At 37.7% G+C, this 24,039-nt stretch overlaps 1 protein-coding gene across 1 annotated transcript in view; it reads left to right on the forward strand.

Annotated features, from left to right (window-relative positions):
• Positions 1–24,039, forward strand: part of col4a6 (collagen, type IV, alpha 6) — a 170,115-nt gene that overhangs the window by 66,536 nt on the left and 79,540 nt on the right. Inside the window, exon 4 of the mRNA XM_038305239.1 lies at positions 16,052–16,129. Coding sequence (XP_038161167.1) covers positions 16,052–16,129 — 78 coding nt within the window. The remainder of the gene's footprint in view (positions 1–16,051; positions 16,130–24,039) is intronic.

A 24,039-nucleotide genomic window follows, 5' to 3' on the forward strand; every position in this document is an offset into this window, starting at 1 on the left:
GACAACAAAAAAAAAATCACAGTTTAGAAAATCTTGGGCTGATTTAAAATCTGCGCAGTGTGGTGTGGTATCATATAACCTCATTATTTTCTCTAACATGGCTCAAGGTGAAAAACAAAAACGGCTGAAGTGAAGCTGGATCTTCGTTTTTATTCTTCTGTCATTCTTTTAACACATTTCTCAGCTGCCATCTCGATTGTTTTTTTTTTTTTGTCCCTGCAGTCTCACCTGTCCAATGTTACACCCTGTTTTTTCTTTCCCCCAGCTGGCCTTCACCTGGGCCCAACTGGTCCTATTACACCTTTAAGTGCCCTGGTGTATTTTTCCTCTATTGTTCACACCCATTATCCCCCTCTCCTCCCCCTCCTCTTCTCCCCTTTTTTTCACCTGTTCAGACTTAACCTCCTCCCCCTCCAGGCGAGGGCTGCTGCTGTTCAGTGTGCTTCAAAGCGCTAGGTGTCATGCGAGCTGGGAGACTCTGACATGTCTGTTTATGAGCGCCACACATGTTGAGAGAGCTGCAAAACGTTCATAGCCAGTGAACATTCTCTCATCTTTTCACCTTTAAAGTCACAATGTAAGGGGAACTTATTTTTAAACATGTATAAAAGTGTGGCATATATCACACTAATTCTCATCCAGCTTATTCTCAGTGTCTTGGTACTAACGTATTAGACTTCGAACAATCAGGGATTGGCATACGTCAGTCCCTACAGGTCCCCAAACGAATGAAGGCCTGCTGGTATTAGCCTGATGTGTTTTTTTTTGTTTTTTTTTCCCAGCATGTTATTGTCATTACGCTGTCACAAGTACAGCACAACAAAATTCAGTCTCTGCATTAAACCTATCACCTTAGAAAGCAGTGGGCTGCCATTTGCGGCACACAGGGAGCCGTGTGAGTTTTTTGCTTAGGGATCCAAAGTGGCAGTCTGTGGGAGTGAGTTTCAAACTCACAACCTCATTTGCACTAGGCCACCACTCCCCACAAATGAACTTTATTGATCTCACATTGGAGAAATTCACTCTCTGTATTTCACCCATCCCCTTGGGGAGCAGTGGGTTGACATCGTGGGGATGTCACGGAGCAGTGTGGGGTTAAGGGTCTTGCTCAGAGGGCCAGAGTGGCAGTCTGTGGGAGTGGATTTTGAACTCACAACCTCAGGATTCCAAGCTCTATGCCCTTATGATCCTTCTTGAGACCTTACACTCTCAGTTTCCTTTCACTTCACAGTTAGATGCTACTTCCAGTTTTTCTATCCTAAAAAAACAAACGAGGTAATTGGATAAGACAGAGTGGCTTTTAGTGTTTCAACATGTGACGGCAGGGGAGTGTTTTAAATCTATTTGTTATTTTTGCACTTTAAAATCAATCATTTCGACATTTTGATTTCTCTTTGTAGTGTCTTGATTTCCTGACCACAGTTAGAGTTGAATAAACATCTAACTGGATGTAACTGGTGAGAGGAAATAAAAGCTAATTATCCATAAACTTTTGAGAAATCTTGTTTTAAGACAAACTGTGGGACTTGTTCCCGTGACCCAACTTGTGGTTACATGAGGATTTTATGTCTTTCTTGATATGGCTGTGAAGTTTATACGATCCAAACATATCCTGTAAATAATTGCATTCATGAGGAGACCCTCCAGCTACTGTTACTCTAAGCGTCCCTGAAGTAAGACAGTTTAAATCTATATTGTAAATATTATGTTCAACAACGTACAGCCAGGGAGCTCTGGTTTGCTGACGTCCTTTGATAACTGGAGTCAAATCTTAAGCACTCTTCTCAAGTATGATAAAATTCCCCTGCACTTGGTCTGAAAATCTCCTAAAGACCTATTTCTGGTCTCTTTCACATTTGACAAAATATCTGAACTTTTTTGCAGGCAGGTATTTGCCGAACTGCTTGGAAAGAGAAAGTAATAAATTACTAGAATGGAAAAGAGAGCATGTAGATATTGAATAGGAGGGGACCCCCATGTGATTTTTTTCATCTCTGATGTAAAGTTGCCTACTGATACAAAAAAGTCCCTGTCTTTTAAGTAGGATTTAAACCAGTTGAGAGCTGTACCAGAGAGGCCAACCCAGTTTTCCAGACGCTCTAACAGGATGGAGTGATCAACAGTATCAAATGCTGCACTGAGGTCCAATAGTACCAGCACTGTGGTTCTTCCGCAGTCTGTATTTATACAGATGTCATTAAACACCAACCTGACTGGAAAACGTCAAAGCGGCTGGTCATACTTAAGAAAGTGTTTAATAGTTGAAACACAGCTTTTTCAATAATCTTACTGATAAAGGGGAGGTTTGATATGGGCCTGTAGTTCTGGAGTAGCAGTTTGTCTAAATTTTTCTTTTTCAGCAGTGGTTTGATATTTGCTGTTTTTAGGGACGTCACCAGAGCTATAGTGAAACTGACGATGCCCACGTGCATGGCAGCTGGATGTTGGAATACATCGGGTAAAAGTGAAAAAAAAAACTGTTATTTCACCTTTCCAATTCCTGATCCTCCACGGACGGTTGGATTGCCAACTTAAACAAGGAGGATTTGCCATTGAACTTCTGGCCGGAGAAAAAACACGTAATATGTAGCCAACATTTGGAAGAAGAATGTTTTCAAGATGACTTGGATAATAGAGTCTCCTCAAAAATGTTATTAACACCCAGAACTGTATGGAGAAGTTCAGCTTCCATTCTTTGCCTGCTTTGAGTGTCAACTGTCACTGTTGCTAGGCGACAGAGTGTACAGTTGTGAAAGCTGGAGAAGGCTGGACCTGCTTAAATCCACAGCCAAAACTCTTCCAGCCTTCTTATTTTCACAGACCTGGAAGGATCCAGTCCAGGTAGAGCGCTTCCTTGGAGGATCCAGCCTCTGAAATCAATAATGGTTTTTCAGTGAGAGCAGCTCACACCTGGAACGCTGTTCCACTGAACATCAGGAACATCATGACTCTTTGAACCGTCAGTAGAGCAGAGAAACTCCTGGATCAACAGACCTGCCACAGAGCTGACATAAAGTCTATTTTTAGATTATTAACATTTTGTCTTTGCTGTGATCATCTGTGCCGTTTTGTTCCAGATGTTTGATATTAAGTCTTTAGACTATTTTTGTTGCTTGTTTTATTTATTTTTCATGAACTTTCCTGATTATTAAATTCAACCTGCAGATGAGAATAAGCCTCCATTACAAGTGAACTCATTTAATCTAATCTGCCCTGTCACATCTCTGGACTGTAAGCACCACCTCACTGGTTGGATGAGGATGAGGAGAGCCCACCTGCCCCCACCCATCCTCCCCACCTTCTACAGAAGCACCATAGAGAGCGTTCAATTCAATTCAGTTTATTTATATAGCGCCAACACATATCATCTCAAGGCACTTTACAGTTCAACCAGATCATACAGCTGTCTCTGACCAGCTGTCTCACTGTGGGGTGTGGAGGCTGCAGCGCCTCCACTGGAGAAGGTGAGAAGTGTGGTGAGAACAGCAGAGAGGATCATGGTGGTTCCTCTTCCCTCCATTAAAGACATTTCATCCCAGCGCTGCGTGTCCCCAGCCCGTAACATCATCAATGACCCCATGACCCCTCACTCCACCCACCCCCCCCCCCCCCCCCCCCCCCCCCAAACTTTAAAGCTAAACACAGATCTCAGGGATTCTGTTGTATTAAAATTTTAAAGCATGCTTGGATTTGTTGGCAAATTTTGGAAGAAGTTGGTGTTTACTTACCACCGATACCAATTGTCCACATAATACATTCTGCAAAACAAAACTTGTTCAAGATATCTACTTTTATCTACCCGATTAAGACAACATTACATTCATTATGTGAAAACCTCGGACAACTTAGTGTTTGACATTTTTGCACCACAGTTTCTCTGCTTCTTAAGCCTAACATGTAATATTTTCCACTTTGTTGTGCTCTAATAAGGGCATGACGTAGAGTCTTGATACCACTATGTAACTACCGGTACATCAGATACTAACATGGTGGCAGTTTATACACTAACTTGGTGATATACACTTTTGTAAAGGCTCTAAGAGGACCAACCCTTGACAGGAAATTTTTTCTTTGATTTTTAAAATGCTACAATTACATGAATTATGTTCTGCTGTGACACTGAAAATCACCCACAGTCTTCACTGCAAAACAAAAAGGAAAGAAGAAGAGGAGGAATGGTGATATAAGTGCCTTTTCACTAATAAAGGATTGGCACCCGAAATAGGCAAGGATAACAGAATTTCATCTAATATCATAATTTTACAGCTGTTAGAAAATAAACATTTTCATGATAAAAAAAAGAAAAAAATAGTATTTTATTATGTTTATCGGTTTGAAGTTAAATAGCAATGTTTCTTTAGTCTGTGTAGCAACATTTAAACTTTTCTCCTTCTCCTTCTTTATGGTCTGCGCAACATAGAATTTTAGCAATCGCTGGAAAAATTCAAAACATATATGATATACAAAAAGGATAATATATTCACTGCAAAAAATGGAAATCTAAATGAGTCATTTTTGATTAAATTAAGTGCATTTTTTTTCAATTGAGGAGATAAGTGACACACTTTGCCAATGGAACAAGACCATTTACATTTAAAATAAGAAAAAAAAACAGCTTTGTCTTATTTCAGGTGCAAATTACCTAATAAAAATACTAATTCCATTGGCAAATAATTTTATTTATCAGCTAAAATTAATGGTAAATACACCTAATTTAATAATTTTTAAGACTTAAATCTAGATGGTTTTTGCAGTGTTAGTTTGCTGAATTAACTGATTCAAAAATTAGGGTCATCAAGTAACCAGCTTGTTCAAAAGTTCAACATCTCTTAACAGCTGACAATAACTCATGGACTTTTGTTCAACATGCATTACAGAAAAAAGAATATATTTATACATTCATACAAAATATTAAAATGTGAATTGTAATTAATAGGAAAGGAGAACACAACATGTGTATTATCCTTTTTGAATAATCCCTAAACTGTTTTCATCATAAATGTGCAGAAAATTAGCCTCTGGGTGACGGATAATAATCTTAACTTGTAAAGGAGTCTAAAGTATTTGCACCAGGCTGTGCCCGAGGGTTTAAATACCACGTAAGAGAATTGACAACATGGGTTATAAATCATGTGCTTCGTATTAGCAGGAGCATGCAACCCTAGCTCCTGAGCTATGTGCCGTCTACATGTTCACTGTTTGTTTTTAAAAAGAACATCAAAACGTTGTTCAAACTGTTACCCTTAAGCGTGTAAATCAGCTTTTTTAGTAAAAAAAAAAAAAAGGGAACAGTGAGGCAAGGCTGGGCAAGCAGAGTCTTAATCCTGCTAATAGTCCTGTCTATGTTTCATCATGACTTCAGAATGTTTAGCCTGGGTAGATAGAAACAGGGATTTGTGAATGTGTGTGTGAGTGTGTGTGTGTGTGCAGCAACAAATACAGGTTTTAATGTGAGTTTACAAGAAGGAAAATTGTTGAGGATTTATTTGAAGCAGAAAAAGAGTTACTGAAGAACTGTATAATTTATTTTGAATTCATGGTGCCGTCCAGGAAAGAAAAAAAGGAATTAAATAAAAACTGATTAAATTTTAATTATTCATGTTCATGTCAGTTTCAGGTTATATTATGAAGGAATTCAAAGTCCTTTCAAATTTTATATTTCATAAAATATCTTTTGAATTTAGGAGGATCCAACACAGTTATTTAGTTTGAGTAGATTTTGAACCAGAGGTGATTAGATACTACACACTACTTAGAAAAAGGTGGAACTGCATAGTATAAAGCCATATTTCCTTTATATATATGCTGTTAGAAAAGGGCTTTTCACAGTTAGATTCAACCATAAATGCAAAAATTTACTGGAAATCTTGTTCAGAGCACAACAGATAGACCTTTAACTTCTATCAGTTCTTGTGTCTGCCCTAGGTGGAATGGTGCCCTGGCAAAGAGAGCCATATCTGCCAAGTCAAATCATTATATAAAATAAATCATAAATCATTTCTACTCTTAGTTTATCATTCTGTTGGCTGATAATTTTCATCAATCCATCGAAGCGGTAGAAAAACAGACAGCCTCACCCCTTGCTCACACTGGCTCCGGTGCAGTTACCGAGCCGACGGAGACCGCAACTCCCGCACACCCCCTCTCACACCGCCCTTTTGACTACGGTGCGGTGCGGCTCTGCAGCTCCGGCAACAGGTCCGGAGATTTAACAGAAGTTCACTTGAGTTCACGTAACTTCACGCGATAACACGGCCCAAATAAAGGATTTTTGCGAGAGCTTGTTGCGGAGGGCTCCGGCACGCCGCAAGGATAGCTTTCTTGCGGAATTTTCTGCAGCGCCGGAGTGTCTCAGTAACCGCAGCCGGACAGCTCAGCAGCCGGTGAGAGAGGTTTACGTCTTTTGAATGACTTGGAATCACTGCGGCGCCGCACCCACCGCACCGCAACGGTAAGACCGGAGTCGGTGTGAGCCTGGGGTTAGATGGGTTGAGACACGAACAGAGACTATCCCCATCACATCAACCAGCTGTAAGCACTTACCCAAAATATGAAATTACCTTATCACAGCTGACAGTTATCTGGATTTGAAAACACGGCTGACACGTTTTAGACAGAATTTGCATATTGTGAATGGGCAGGTCTGGACATTTAAAGTTAATGATACCTTGAATAGATACTAGGGAAGTCTTAAAAGTTATTGAATGTTTTCTCGATGCCTAGACACGGGCAAAATAGATTTTGATAGATAGACATACCACTTTAAAACAACAGATCTTATCAGTTACTTGATAGATTCTTATCGTTTTTATTGCCATGTACTAAACTGAATCTTTCCTCATCATTGCTCTTAATGAAAAGAGAGAGGGGGGACATTTGGAACAAGATTCTCTCATGAAATCCTGTTCTTTGACAATACATTGAAGGTATAGTCTATATTTCATACTACGAGATTAAGTAATTTCCCAACATTCACATTTTATAAAAAGAATAAACTAATCAGGCACTTTTCTGAATTTGTGTTTAACTTTGCTTCTGTTAATTTTCTTACACCCAAGAGCTCCGTGATAATTGAGCAAAATACTGCACTTTTACGTCTTGCTCAGTGCTGCAGTCGTTAGCAGGTTTGTTTTACAGCAACAATATTCTGGGACTAAATGTGGACTCTTTCTGCATAGGGTTAAAGTTAAAAAATATAACTTTCTCTAAATGAGGTATATACCTGTGCGCCTGTGTTCCCATTTTATGAACTGGTTGGTATATCCACGGAGTACCCTGCCTCTCACGAGGGCTAGGCATCATTACCTCCTTTATGGTGGTTATTTTTTTATTGCCCTTGGTTTTTCTGTTTTCATGATTACTAAAAAAAGGAATAGATGGATTTTTTCCCGTTATAATCCCATCATAAGTCGTAAGTAGCCGAGTGGCCATAACTTTAGTGACCAGCCAAACAAAAAAATGGCTGCTCATACTGATGTGGATTCTTATTCGCTGGTACAGTATTAAGCTCCTTCTATTTTCAGTAAGTGGAGTGGGCATAAAAACTAGGAATTCATAATAAAAAATGTGAATGATTCTTTAAGACTTGAAAGGGTAGAATAGTTTCTGATGGTTATTTTACATCCAACTCTATTTAACACGAGGACATGCCTTAGTAAATGTTTTTATTGCACGTTTATTTGTTCTCAGAATTCTGATTTTCATCATCATTATGGCTTAAACAGTGGTCATAGTGGCCATATATAAACAATCGATATGATGAGCTTAAGTACACAACCACAAGCATAACACTGTATATTTATGACCTGCTGCTACTTCCCAGTTCAACACTTCTGCCTGAATGTAGGACTGTGATGTAGATATGTACCTGGTTTTGAAGCACTGCAAAGTAAACAAAGCACCCTCGAAGCTTAATTTATAGAAGTTCAAATTTTAGATGAATTTGTCTCTAAACATTTCACAATAATGACCACATTAACATCTTTTATTTTAAAGCTACAGTAGTTTACGTTTCTTCAGCTATTAGCGACCTCAGCTGGCTCTGTGCGACATCCTGTTTGGATCCACTTTAAATGAACATGTTTCCTCCGTCTGGCGATGATATAGATTGTCCGATTCCACTTGGGTGGCCAGTTGAAGAGAGCAGAACACCCATAAAGCATGCATGTAAAGGTTAATGTATACAGATATCTGGAATTCTTCCTGAATATACATGCATCAGCCCTCCTTTGGCCATGTAAAGCGCAAAGTAGTGTCTGCAGATGAGTGTCCTGGTTTCTATAGCAGTGCTGGTCCTTAAAGTGGACAAACAGGCAATTGCACATGTGCAGTTAGAGTAAACAGACGAGGAGCTTATGAGTCCAAAACACAGCTGGTTCATCTCCTGTGGTGGATGTCAGGGTCACAGATGGGGCCGGTGGAAGGAGAACTAAAGGAGGAACAGTTTAAGTTAAAAGAAATGCAAACCTAAGGACTGATGGGAAAAAGGAGGGGGGGTTTAGGCTTGTTCTTGAAAGGAACAACTGCTTTTGTGAACATTTAGTTCGACTCCATAAGATTATGTAATTACATCTCTGGGGTCAGAAAGCATCTGAAACTCTAATATCTGCTTTACCAACATCTACATGTTTTTGTTAATAAAAGCTGACAGGAATCAGTGGGTAATGGTTTAGCTGACAGGCGGTCAAAACACATCTCAGTCCCATAAGTTCACAGTGTGATGACATGCTGATTGACACGCTCTGGATTAAATACATTCCTACATTTAGCTTAAAGAGCGTGAAAGGTCAAATTTTGTGCTTTTGCTAGTAGTCATATAGCTTCTGTTTTGGTACCTGAGCACAGCTTTGTGAGGAAGAAATAAATACTAACAATCTTTTCAGAAAATGTTGCATTTGACAGAAAGAGATAAGGTATTCCCGAAGTTTTACAGTTTTTCTGTTTTGTTTTTTTTTTTTATATAATTTTTTATTTGTCCAGCCATACAGAGCACTGCTGGTAGCAGTTTTTGATATGAGCAATAAGGTCCACTGCCCAGGGTGGTATCCCTGAGGGAACGCTACAAGCACTCCAGATTTCATCACCTTTTTGCATGTCCAGGTGGTGATTTTTATCTTGTAATCCAAAACTTCAGACACTTGATGACTTCATACCTCTAATAAACAGATACGATCTTGTGCAAAACGGCTTTAAGATTTTAATAGTCTTTGAAAATATAACCTAAGGAGTGTAGCCAGTACCCCAGTAAGTAAGTGGGTCATTAAAAAAAGTTAAGAATGCATTTTTTGCTGCAACAAGTGGGAATGGACATTTATTACTGATTCTGCACATACTTGCTTTCCTCTTCTTCTCCTGAAAAAAGAGCACCCCCATTATAGCATAGCATGGGAAACCAAACCCTTATCTTCTAGATCCCAGTTCTCTCCACAAAAAAAAAGCTCAGAAAGGACCAACATACTGTAGGCCAAATTCTGATCAAGCAGAGGCTTACCCAGGCTGCATGGGCCCACTGTAGAAGAATGAAAGGGCAAGTCCAAACGTGGCCCGTTCCCTACAATCATAAGAGTTAAGCAGGCATGTATTACACAGGCCTGTAAAACACCCCAGTTAGACATGTTAACATGAAAATGTTTGGACAGTAAAGTATGAGCAAACAGCAGAGATTGATTGGAACATAATGACCAAAGCTTATAGGTGAATAACTGGGTAATACCAGCTGACAGAATCTAAGATGTGATGATATGTGAAAAGATAAAGGAATACATGTGGATCTTTGCTGAAGAGCATGTTCATTTATGTTATGGAAGTAGATATGTACATAAAGTATTATTGGATTGTTTTTAGCCATGTAACCTTTTCCCCCATTTCAAAACATTCAAGTTAGATTTATACTAATATTCTTTGGCCTTTTGCAGCACATTGTACTAGTGTTATTTTTAAACCTCACATTTTACGGCATAAACGCTGATATACAGTAAATCCATTAGAGATGGAATTGGGCTTTAATGATTCAACATTACAAAAAACTATAGTTGAAGAAAAAACATGTTGGGTTTCTTTAATTCTTGTGTTGATCCGTGCTTAGCCATCTTTACACTGATAACTAACTCAAATCTTATAGAAACAATTGTGATACAGCAAAGATATGTAAGACGGTGCTGTGGTCAGATAAAAATCTAATCAGTAATGTTTGGCTGCGTATAAAGAATTGCATGTAAAGGAAAAAAATTGTATTCAACACAAGTCATACTATCACAATTGGTAAATCATGATGCCGGCTGCATCATGATATGGGAAAGCATGTTTTTAAACATCAATGAATAAAAGTTAAACCTGGAGGATAACCTGTAAGAAAAAAGCACTTACCACTGGACAGAGCTAGATCTTCAACGAAGGGAGCAGCCATAAAGATAAAGGCAGAGCTACAGTGAAGTGTTTCAGCTCATAGCATGTTTGTGTGCTAGAATGGCCCAGTCAAAGTCCAGACCAAAATCCAATTGACAATCTGTGGCCAAACAGCTATTGAGCTTCAGACACTTTTTTTCAAGAGACTACTTTTTTCATAATCTACCAGGGAGTGCGACACAGACCTCTACAGAAGATCCTTTCTATCAACAGCCAGACACATCTATATCCATTTTATAAGGAATTTTATAATTCAAGTTAGTGCATTTAATTCGCCTTGAAATCAATAAAGTATTTTTTTAAATAAAAAAATACCCCATATATATTTTTTTTTTATTTATTTATTTTTTTTGTACTACTTTAAGTTTTTGTGCCAAGTAAAATTTCAGCATTTAATTTACTGGTTATAATGTGATAAAACTAGAAAAGTCCCCTTTATAAATACACTCTTTTAAAATCAGCAAAAATACTAGTCCTATTAAAGTTCTTCAGATTAAAATCACTTTCGTTACAATATAATCTACAATTCCAAATGTGTTCATCTCGTATGATCCCTGTAATCAAATGTGTTGAAAGGGAATTTTATCAGAGGATGGCAAAGTGTGCGTATTTAGTGCGTGTTTGGAGAGCTGACTCTGGGAACAACCTACTTCCCTCAGTTAGAGCATTGAAGATGGGTTGAGGCTGGGTCTTCCAACATGACAATGACCCAAATAAACCAGCCAGTATAACTATGTAGGGGCTCAGGAAGAATCATGTCTAGGTTCGGGTGTAGCCTAGCCAGTCTCCGGACCTAAACCCAATGGAGAATCTTTGGAGGGAGCTCAAACTCTGTGTTTCAGAAACCTGACTGATCTAGAGAAGATCTGTGGGGAGTAGTGGGCCAAAATCCCTCCTGCAGTGTGTGTAAACCTGGTGAAAATCTACAGTAAATTTTTGATGCCTGCAATTGCAAGCAAATGCTACTGTACCAAATATTAACATAGATTTTCTCAGGTGTTCAATTACTTATTTGCATCTGTATCATACAAATAAATAGTTTTGTGATTACTGGATTTTATTTTTAGATTATGTCTCTCACAGTGGATATGCCCCTACAATGGCAATTTCAGACCCCTCCAGGATTTCTAAGTGGGAGAACCTGCTAAATAGCAGGGTGTTAAAATACTTATTTTCCTTACTGTATGGTGAGACGATTGCAGAGTGTCCTTAGTTTTTTTTAAAGGAGGGATTTTAATTCTGTTGTCCTCATGCATCTGATTCAGTCTTTGTCTCGGCTGAAGATGAGTGCTTGCATGTCATCTTGTGTGCTGTTTTACCCAGCTCCTTCAAAGCTTTAGTCTGTTGTGATATCATAATGAAGGGTGTGCCTTGAAGGATTGGATTTAGTCATTAGACTTCCAGACTTTCAGACTTAGTTGTCAGAGTAGCTCTTTAACTTTGTATTTAACTCTCTAGTAAGGACCTTTTGCCTACGTAAAAATGTTTTCCCTCAGGTTCTGGTCTACCATCTGTTTCCCAATATAATCCATCATTTTCAACTCTGGGTGCGGACAGGAGTAAACTGAATGTGGATCAGTGCCTCTCCACCCTTCTCAGGTGGAGGGCCGATTATATCCCAGAACAAAGGATTCTAGATCAAACCAAAACCGCTGATGCGAATCAGCTGGCTCAGAATGGATACCCAAAGATTCAGAATATATGCTTTAAAAATAATTCTAGTCATTTTGGTGACTGTATTCAGTAAATAGTTAATTTCTCTTCCCTGTGAAGATAAACTTGTACCGCATTAAAACCATTTTCCTTTTTTTTTTTTGCTTTTTTTTTGTCTTTCCTTCGAAAGTTTATTCTCTTTTCAAAATCCCAATCAATGTCCCAGTCTGCCACTGCCCTTCTTTTGTAATGATTAGAGGAACTGTGGGGATCAGACCGGCACTGATGACCTTTCCCCTCCTTCTTTCCCTCCTTTTCCCTCCACACTCGGTGCCAAGCACACTTTCGCTCTGTTCGGTGGTTGCCCCCCTTTTTTTCTACCTGATCCATGCGCTGCTTTCATGTAATGGTAGCAATTATCAGACAGAGACTTTAGCCTCACCCGCTCTAGTTTCTTTCAGTTGTTTAAATTCCTCTGGGAGCTAAATTAAAGCAAGTAGATTAAAGCAACTACATGCCTGAGGGTTGAACCAAAGAAATTCTCTACTTTTTGTTATTTGAACACAGTAACTCTTATGAAATAGGGCAAATATTAGTCTCTTACTGAAAATGTTTTTGCCTGAGCATGGATTTTAAAATACTTGAGGAAGTGTTCTTAAACATTGTATAAAAAGGTCCTAAACCAGTTCATATGGCGAGATCTAGGTAATGACCTTCCAAATGTTGGGTTTTGGACTGATTTTCATTTGAGAACTGTCTTTTTTTTTTTTACAAAAAGCTAATTTGGTCATCAAAGTATATGCATTTATTCTATATTCGACTTTTATTAACCTCACAAAAGGTGCAGGAAAGTAAATGTTGGTCAATGCATTTATAGTCCTAAAAAGTGAGAGTTCTTAGTTTTTGTTGAATTTAAGAAATATAGAAAGATATTTCCTATCTTTTTGTATTTGACTTGCTGCAAAATCCTTTGGCAGATTTTTTTGGTGCATCTTCAGTAGTGATCTTTGAGGGTAAAATATATTTAGGCTAACTTCAGGTTAATTTAATGTCTTTTCAGCTGTAGCTGTAGTTTGAGATAATAGTTTTGGAATTCTTTGTAGTACTTCTTCATGTGTGCATTTAAAAATACAATTCCCATGCGTCCTTTCTCTCTGTTTGCAGCATAATACTTTTTTTTTTTTTCTGTGTTCTGGTTTGCTTCGGTACAGTAGGATTTTTTAATGCATATCTTCAATAAATATGTATGCTTACTTTATTCTGGTAAAAGGATGTTTAATATTTTCAGTTTTCATTTTTGATTTATGAACTTTTAGTTTATGTTCTTTGTGCCATAAGTTAAAAAGCATTCACAGGGTGTGTATTTCAGGGAGTCTTGTGTATTTTTGAAGGACCTCACATTGAGGACCATACTTTCCCAGGCCTCTGTTACATTTTGTCGGGACCCATCTGACCAGGTGATGATTTCTAACAAGAGCTGCTTTACCCTTACTATAAAGCTTATGGCCAATAAGACCTCTGTCATATGAGCTGATAAGCCCTCCAATCTCCCCCCTCAAAGCTCTGTCCTCATCTACCTCTTTATCGTCTAACCTTCATCAGACCCCTACCCGAAACCTCTTTGTTCATCCTCACTGCCCCATCTCTCCCTCATAAGTTGTGCCACCATCAGCTGCCCTTTTTATCCACTAATCACATTATAAAGTCAAGCGACAATCCCAAGTGTGACCCCCGCCCCCCTAAGAATGACCCTCAAATGATCCTTATATATGACACCCTTACTGGTCATGAGGCTCGCAGACTAAAAGGTAACTAAAGGACGGATTTCTTTCCCGCATGTGACCCATCGGCCTCAGACCAAACCTCCAACATGTGAACAGATGCATGGGGTTATAAAATGTTAAGAACTTCATGTATTTAAGCTTATATCTCACAAGTAGGCTTATTCTACCTTTCTTTGGTGCTTTGGGGTAAAATCTTCCCATGATTTTCTGTACATATCTAAGGAATTCCACCCATTGAACTTAATGCTAATCTGCAGCTCACATGGGGTTTAAAAGGTAGCAAGTCTGTGTTTTCAACTGATAAAGTGCTGTGGCTGAAAGTATTTTGTTCTTATTTATATAGAAAGTAACTTAAATTCAATCACTGGTATTTTTTTTTATATAAATCCGGTAAATTGAACTAGTTAAAAGTACCTGCAACGAGTAATAAATATGTTTGTAACTTCAGGTCTACAATGTTGGATGCAGTGACATCTAGTGACATAAATGACAGTTTGCAACCAACTCATCGCTGCTAATTTACCTTATCCTCCAAAACTGGCCACAAATGGAAAAATTTCTACTAATTCTGTTTGAGCTATAATGCAATATATCTATTTTTATGGATTTAGATTACAACCATGATGTTGGATAAAAGACTCAAGTCGTATATTGTTGGATTACGTATATTACATATTTTATACTATCAGAAGGTCTTCCTTAGTGACAGTTATGCTTGGAATGTTAAACACTAGTTTTGCTTTAGGTTCTCGTTTTATGATCAATCTACTGTAATTGCAATGGTAATATAACAATTTTTTCTGTGGGGATAAAGCTAACATTTTCTTAATTTGACTACATTTTTCAAATGTTTTCTTTTTCCATCATTCAATCATTTTATTAGACCATAGATTTTTTTCAGCTGTCAAACTCTGTTTTATTTTATTTGAAGTGTTTTAGTATCCCTTTTATATCTAATTATACTTCCTATTTTATCTATACAACATTTTTAATTTTCTTATTTTTCTCATCACAACTTGGGTTTTCCTTTAAAACTGGATGTGAATTGTCCTCTTTTGTATGTTTCTTTAAAATGAATTTGGTTTCTCTCAATGTAGTGTAGAAAATATATTGGAAATCATTTAAATTTAGCCTACAGCTGATAGAAAGTAAAAACTTCTTACCTCAGGGGTAAGCCACTGCATACTGTGGCGCCTCCAAGCACCATTAGCTTCTGGCTAGGGACCCCATTTCCAAATCCAAGGACATTGCTACAAAACAGTCTCAAAGTTTCAGTTTTAAGTCCTCTGAGTTTATCTTCTCACTGTGATATATTATTACAAGTTAGTCTAATAGATGAGAACTATAATAAAAAAAGAAAATTACATAGTTAAAGATATTTAAAAGACAATATAAAGTTATATATATTTTTATATTTTGCATATTCTTTCCCTATTTTACCTCCAATTGTTTGGGACGACTATATCACTGTATATCTTTAACAATCTAGCTTAGCCTAACTACTGTAATCAATGTCTTCCATTACCTTTTAGTTTGAATTGCATACTCCTTGATGTTTTAAAAGGAATTATAATCACTTTATATCTAATCAAGTAAATTTTATACAGCGTTTAAAATGACTTAATAGCTATCTAGCTTAAAAGTTACTCAAAATAAACAGTGATGTCATAAAAAAGGGGATATAGGAGGTACACAGCAGCTTAGTTAAAAAGTGGTTAATGGAAACTGTTACTGTAAATGTCTGATTGCCCAAAAATAAACTAAATAATCTTCAAAATCCTGATAAACAAACTTTACCACATTCCCCTCATCAGGAGTTTTTAGGGCGTTGATCTAGCAATTTACTTAGACAATAAATGCTGGTTCTGCTTTGGGTTCTGGATGTTTTTTTTTGTTTATTAGTTACTTATTACTTAGTAAAGATTAGTGGAAGGGTAAAAACATTTACTGTGATATATGTATATGTTGTTGTTTTTTTTTTACTACAGAAGGAAAGTAAGATCAAACTTGGTAACAATGGCAGCCAATGCATTAAGCAAATCAGCAGGTTGAATATGTGCATTGAATTTCTAAATATAAATTATTAACAATGTTTAATGCTGCATGAAGATATTCATGACGTTGTATGAAGTGACTTTATGAAAAGTTAAACACCCAGAGATGCTTTATTCATTTTTTTTCTTCCTTTCTTCCTTTTTTTTTTTATACAGGGTGGCAATTCTGATGAGCCATGTGCAGGCCGGGACTGCAGCAGAGGGTGTAAGTGCATCCCAGAGAAAGGCAGCAGGGTGAGTGAATCATCAGGTTGCTGAAATTAGTCTGTTTTAAACAAGCTACCAAAAGCTACATTTAGCTCATACAATGCTAATTTATAGTGGAGTATCTAATCATTCTCATGGTGGCAGAGTTGAAATTCTTTCTTTCCTTACTCATCTGTGTTGCAGATCTTAACTTCATGAAACCTAATAGAAATTTTCCCCTTATAAAGAGGTATTTGATCACAGCAGCAGACATGTAAATAGAACACAATTAAATATTGTGGTATTTGGAGTTTTATCACACATATCAATGGTATTTTATCTCTCCTTGGCATATTTGAGTAATTACCGAGTAACAGACAGCTAAACGATGTGGTTAACATTAATTTCCCAAAGATTTACTAGATTACACATCATCAGATAACTCTGTGAATATGAATGTCAGCACTCTTTGAAAAAGTTGATTGAGAAATATACATGTACAGAAAAATGATAGTGTAAGTCCAAAGCATCAACATAAAACATAAAAGTTAAAAGGAAATAATAAATTTTAATAGAATCAGTTATTTAATTGTTTTTTCCACAGGGCGTATGCTTTATTTGTAGAAGATACAAAGCCGCACAACTTTGTTTAATCATAGATCACACAATTATCTTTATTCCAGCAGGTTAAGGTACCTTATCTTTTCTGGGTTGAGGATAAGCTTTACCATCTATTAATTCAGATTCTTATCAATTTTTATCATATACATATGTACTGTATATACAGACACTATCGCCCACAAACATGAAAGTGTTGTCTTTACAGGTTTGCCAAATGCATGTTTCAACAATTCTTATCTGTGTGCTTTTTCCTCTCGGAGAGGGTATCAGATGAAATCAGAAGGATGTGTCGCCTTAGGCGATAAACTCATTTCGCTGTCAGTGCTACCATACAATTAGCATCAACAGTTGGTTGTAAAATCCAAACAAAGGTTTGCAGAAGGCGATATAAGTTGCTGATTGTTGAATGATTTTGCATTATTGGATCATAACCTGCAGATGTGCACAATGTTTTAACTTAGTCAGCTCTTGTGTCCTTAAGGAGCAACATTCAGAGCATTTGATACCACTGATTTACCACAGGAGCTGGCAGTGACAGTTGACAGAAAGGTTTTCTAGGTGATTTCTGTCTCACGACGAAGCTACTACCTTGGATTATAATTTTCTTTGGTTCACAGTGAGGGGTGTGGATTGTATGGGGATGACCTTCTTTTTACATGCTATAAAAGGTTCTTTCAACATAGAAAAGGATTAGAAAAGCTTCATCTTACATAGTTCACTTTCAGCTGTCAACCCCTCTTGGACTTTTTTCCCCATTATTTACTCAATCTTGTCAACACTCCAGGCAAACGTTTAAGTATAGTGATAGTTAAAATGTTATGTATGGTTTTTGAAATTATTATTATTATTGTTAGTAATCTTCTTTCTTACCTGTAAAAGAAAGCTATTGAGACTATGGGCCGGATCTATCAAAGGTTTGCGTGTATAAAAACGTGAGCTATTTCACTGCGCACGCTAAAAAATGTACAAACTGATCTATCAACAGCGTGCTAAAAGGATTTGGTCTTTAAAACGTGCTAAATAGCGCCTCTTATCCATTTAGTACTTTTTCTGCAATGAATATGCAATATGGGGCGTTTACACGCAAAAGTGCGTCTTGTGGGAGGAGAACATGTAAATATATTAATTTAGCACTCGCAAAGTGATTTATCAAACCTAAAAGCAATTTTGCTAACGGTATCTGACTCTATATTTAACACGTTTCAAAACAAGCTGCAAATGGTCTGTATGCGTAATTGCGCACACATGGCAGCGGTTATTTCCGCAAGGAGACATTGAAATGAAGCAAGAAGATGCAGATAACGCATTTTTTCACTCCGTGTGAATATTTTTGGAATGAACGAGGAAACGATCAAAACATATCGTTTATCCAGCATTGACATTTTGGAGCTGCAATTCCATTGATTTGCTCCTCACAGAGCGTCAGCTGTACTTGTTCCTCAATGCTGGTCAGAGGCATCTCATCTACTGTGCCCCCTCCTGTTTTGTTTGCAGATGTTTTGCTGTATGCCAGTTTTTCTTTGGTTCGCCTTCTAATATCCTGGTATCTTCTTTTTACTTCATCCACTGTTCGCATGGTTTCACCAACAGCGTTTACTTTATTACAGATTTGTTCACATATAGCGTTCCTCTGTGTGACAGTCACACTTTTTTGCTGTAGTTCACTTAAATGTTTGTTGGCTTCATCCACCAATACCTCCATTTCCATGGGGTCGAATTTCCTTTTGCGCTTTCTGCTGTCCAAACTTGCCATGCCGCAAACCACCAAACGCGCAAAACCATCATTTAAATAGGGTGTCTCCAACAGTTTTGCACCTGCCACCAGTTACGCAATCGCTCTTGTTAAATCACCCGCAAACCATGGTTCAGCCCCTCGCGCAAAATTCCAGTTTGCGAGCGCAAATTACTGCACGCAAAATTGGATCTTGATAAATCCGGCCCAATGAGTGTCTTTAAAGAACCACACAAATCTTAAAGGATCCACCTTAAATCCTTTTAACATCACCAAAGTGTCTCTTCTTATAGGTAGGGTATAGATGCGTGTGAAAATATTGCCCCAGATTTCAGGAAAAGAAGAAAGATTCTATACGCATTTTGATTAAGAAGTCAAAAACTATAAATATCAACTAAAAATTTTGGAAGATTGTGGAAATAATCAAGGTTCTGCGCTTTTACAAACATTCATTTCTGTTCTAAGGAACCCTTACTTATTGGGAGCCACTTTTTTCAACTTTGTCACAATTCATGACTAAAGCAGGAAAGTAAAGTCCTGCAGCTGTCCACTGCTCAGGAAATGCTACAAACTCCTATCAAAATGTCCTTAGATTCCAATCACCACACCTCTGAGGGTTGAGGAGGTCAGAATGGACACCTGCACTGACAATGGTAATGGTGTGAGAAGTGAGAAAAGAATTAAATATTACCCCAAGGCCATTCCAAAGAATGTTGCTCTTAATGGCCTCAACATCTTCAGGCAGATAGTCTAAAAGAAACGGCATCCTCTTGATTCCATCTAAGGAATCCATAGAGGAAGTCAATTTCTTGAGTGAGATGCAGAAAAAGAATTGGTCAACGAAAAATTGTTAAGTGATCTGGTACAACCGATGGAACAGTTTGGCCACAGTTATGAAGGCATCTATGATCAAGCACAGCTGAGGAATATGATGCTTTGGAGATTATTGTTTAAACCATTAGGATAGCAAAATGTATTAATAGAAAATGACATAATTAAAAAGAAGTCCAGTTCACATTTATTGAAAATTACATCTAGTATCCTGCAGAGAAACTTATTCTTGGACAAGACTGGATATTTTAGCGACCCCAAAACCAGTAAGGTGGATATTAGATGTAGATATTAGATTAGATATTAGATGTTCTTGAAGAGAGAGAGGTGGACAAAAATGATCTGCTTTGGAACTGGCCAGCCAGAGTCTGGACTTGAATAGTAAAGCGTGTGGTTGCTGGTTCTCTTTCCAACCAAGTAGCAGCACAGCAAACTGCAGTCATCTCATCAAGTGAGTCCAGTCTTAAAATGATGACTTGATGAGATGACACCCCTGTCCTACAGAGTCTCTAAGGCTACAGAATGGTGGAGAACTCCCCAGTGTTCATCAGAGATGTAGGAATAAAGTCAAAGTAAAGCAAAAAATGTACAGTTAAACAAAACCACTAGTTTTTTCTAGTAAATGAGCCAGAAAGAAAGTCAGACACTAGAAGAGTAACATTAATCAGATAGTTTTTTAATAAGAGGGAGGTCTTGTTTAGATGAACGGATGAAGGCTTTGTCACAGACACCTGAGGAGACATTGAGAGTTGTCAGGGTAAATATGGGGTAAGGTCAGAGAAATGGCAGGAATAACTCACGACTACAGGCTTTGAGTTCATCAAAAAGATGAATGTTGACACACCAGTGGAGACATGACAAAGGCTGGTTGCTGTCATAGCGTAAAGATCTTCAGTTATTTATAGATAGAGCAATTAATCCTCTTTGACAAGGATTTTTAAGAGTAAATGTTAATTAAATTGAGATTTTGCCATAGAAATATTCTACTTAACCATCTTATTATTCCTTCTATTATGCAAATGTCTGGGCCTGTCAAAGACCAACTTCTTTGCTTAATAGAAATAGCTTTATCCCTTTTGTTCAACCATATATTGTTGAACCTACAGTACTTTCTGACCATGGCTTTTACCTCCCAGGCTGCTAAGATCATAATCATGTAACAAAGAGATTAAGCCATTTGGTCAATACTTCCTTTTTTGTTTATCTGTGAAGATTCTCAGTCAACCAGGTCATGGTCAAGCTTGAAAAAGTTCAGTCCAGACAACTGGACGTGCAACGTCTTCTAAAAAACTTCACGTCTGAACTGAACTGGACTGAACTTTTTTATGCTTCATTTTTTTGTATATCGAATTTGATCAAAATAATACATACAACCAAAACAGAGTAAATATTTGTCCTCCTTTTCCGATCTTCTACCTATATGTAAAACATGAAATGCAGCCAAAAATAAGTGTTTTGTTCCTCAGCTTGGGAGATAGCTGAAAAACCATGTTAAAAAAGGGGACATGTTTCAAAATTACAAGGAGTATTATATTTATATCGACTTCTAAAAGCAGACTAAAACCAGACTACGTGTAAGCTTCACACTGTTGCTTGCCCACCCCCCCCCCCCTTTTAGGTAGCATCTAAACAACAATTACTGTCTGACACAGAAACCTACACTTACTGCCTGCCTATGAGCACCATTTTAGCTAAATAACATAGTGACGAGCGGCCCATTACACTCAGGTACCTGTAGGTAAATGATCAGGTAACTGTAGCTGACTCTGTTCAGGCCTCCTGTTGGGCCTAAATGACACAGCCACAGCTACATTACATTCTTTGACTGTGATTGTTTGGAGTCCCCTTAAGGGTAAGGTGCTTATTTGTCTCTTTTCAGTTTTACTTTTGTAGTTGGACCATGGAGAAGGTAGGTGTGTCCCTAATCATGGCTGTAAACACTGTTGAAGTCTGCAGCTAGGAAAGGGTTAAGGTCTCAGTGTCACACAGGTTCTAAGTCAACAAAAGCTCAGTATTGTTGATTTATATTCAAGACGGTTTGAAGGGGGATCAGTACCTTACAAAAGTCAAATAAAAGACTATCTATTGGGCTTTGTGTTTGCCCTCCGTACAGTTTTGATATTAAACAAGTGTTAGGGTTAGGATTGAACAGATAAATCCCTCCAACTAAATAAAAAATCACTGAAAATGAAGTACTTAAGAAAAGTTAAATAGAAACCATATTGTGCCTTCATGTTCCTTTGGAACCTGCGAAGCAATGACAATTCCTCTGGATCAGAGCATGGGATGACATTTATTAGAATGGCCTTTTTTTATGCATTCCAAATAGTCTTTGGATCAAAGTTAATTGATTCCTCTGTGGTAAATCTTTAGACATTCAGCATCATGGTGTGTCTCATATCATGCAAGATATGTACCTGCAGGACATCTAAGCACTCTCATAACAACATCTGCTGAATTTTGAGATGTGTCGATGTTTGACAGGCTAACTGACATAATACAAATGCTGTCACATAGGATTTTAGTGATGTTTTGTTTATCCCTGAGGGGGAACTTTAATCTTTTTGTTAGTGCCTTATAAGAATTTGACTGCTCCTTAACTTCAGGTTTTATGGTTGTTAGTGTCCTTTAGTAAAGCCTTAGGACTAAAAATATGGGAAACAGTCAGCTTCTTTCTGGATAAATAATACAGGCCTTTGACTTTCAAGGCAGGGGTTAGAAAAACTCATCAGTGTGTTTGCTCTGCTGAGATGTCTGCAGAGATTCTGGAAGACTGGCTGTTTAATGGAGGTAATTTGTTTTACCGATCAGCCTTTGTAGTGCTTAGCAGTCCAGAGGATGACAGCTAACACACTAGGTCATCTACATACCCTGCTACGAAAATTTTTTTTCGCCCTTACAGATTTCTTCTTTTATCTTGTGCTTATTTTGGTCATATTTTAATGATTCAGATCATAAAACAAATGTTAATCTTAAAATAGGAAACCTGAGTAATAACTAAATGCAGGTTCAAAAATACGAATCAGTAAAAATAAAAATAGGATACTGGCAAACTCTTTTTTTTCTGAATTATTTTAATTCAGTCAAAGTGGAGGAATTTATTGAATGAGCTTTCATAGATCATATCATAAAGATATAGAAAATCTCACATCAATTTCATCAATTTCGTGGCTGAGTTAAATTAATAATATAAGTTTGAATATCTATGTATGTATATTTTAATCAACACTGACTTCAACTGAGAAAAGAACATTAGCTTCAATGCATTCTGTCTCCCAACTTGTCAAATATTGTAGTTTGATCCAACCCACTGTGATTTAGATCGAGAGTTGATGGTGGAGGCTGGTAGGAGGCTGGTAGGAACTTGCAGACATTTTCCATGAACTGAAAAGTAAAAACCAAGGCTTACAAATATTTATCCTAACCCCATAACCTAAAGAAACACTAGTATACATGTTATCATACTCTCCCTAGACGAAAAATAATGTTTGTCCTGTGTTATGTAGAATAGGAGAATAGAAAATACCTTTATTGTCCCACAATGAGGAAATTGGGGTGTTACAGCAGCAGCAAAAGGTTATAGCCACATAGAAAATTATATAAAAATAGCAGAATAACTGACAGAGTTAAGAAAGTAAACATATAAAATACTGTACTGTACAGTTTTATTTTTTTTTTACAATATAAATATTATGGTTTTGGAGAATAAATATTCAATATACACCTGGGGACATTTTTGCAGTAATGGATGTGAAAAAATAGCAGCAACACAAGAGATGTGCCAAAATGACTGCAACATATTATATAAGCAACCAAGACAGTAACAACTTACTGAGGTTGTTGGGAACAGTGATGGTTATAGAGTCTTACAGCTGCTAGGAGGAAGGATCTGTGATAACACTCCCTGGTCAATTTAGGGTGAAGCATCCTGTCACTGAAGGAGCTCTCCAGTTCAGCAACAGCTTGATGCATGGGGTGGGAGACATTATCCAACAGATTCACTTTTCTGTGCCCTGACATCGCCCCCGGATTGTCCCCTGGATGTCTCTGGTTCTTGGATCAACTGGTTCTGAGTATGGGCCGGCTCTCTGATTCCCTTCTGGATTGTATTTGGATCTCGGATCATCTGGCTCTGACCCTCTTGGATTCCATGTTCTGGTTTGTCCCCTTTGATCATTCTGCCTGTCTCTGCTCTCACGGAGCTGACCCTGTGTATTCTCCTGGAACAATAAGTAACTGTCAAAAAAGAATTCCTTCAAAGCTACCTGGATGGATTCAGGAATCCTCAGGGCTTCACCAGTGACGTCACACGCCAAGCAGCTTCTTCAGAAACTCGCAAAAATTATCCCCAAAAACGAGGAAGTTAGTGAAGCAGAATTCAATGCTAGAATCATTGCCCTCTGTTTCTGTCTGGTCAGTCAAGGGTCCAATCTCCTTCCAGAAGTTAGGGATAAACTCTGGTGAATCCCTCTCACCTAGCTGCAGTTTCATATTCTTATAAACTGTTTTAATGTTTCTTGTTGTATTCTGGGTCTTCCGTTTTCTGGCCGTTACATACTGAGATCAGGCACACCTGGATTAATCAGTTCATCCAGTAGAAAAAAACAGAAAACAAATGAGCTGCCTTAACTTCAGGTAGTAGTGGAGTTTTGCACAGAGCTCAGTAGCAGCAGGCAAAAGTCCACTACTTTTGCATACTCCACTACAGTAGTAACAAATCTGTCTCTTCCACTTGGGGAAAAGCTGTTTTTGTCTCATTCGAGTCTCAAGTCGT

Source organism: Cyprinodon tularosa, unplaced genomic scaffold, assembly GCF_016077235.1.
Source record: "Cyprinodon tularosa strain WSP-4 unplaced genomic scaffold, ASM1607723v1 ctg553, whole genome shotgun sequence".
Classification (NCBI taxonomy): Eukaryota; Metazoa; Chordata; class Actinopteri; order Cyprinodontiformes; family Cyprinodontidae; genus Cyprinodon; species Cyprinodon tularosa.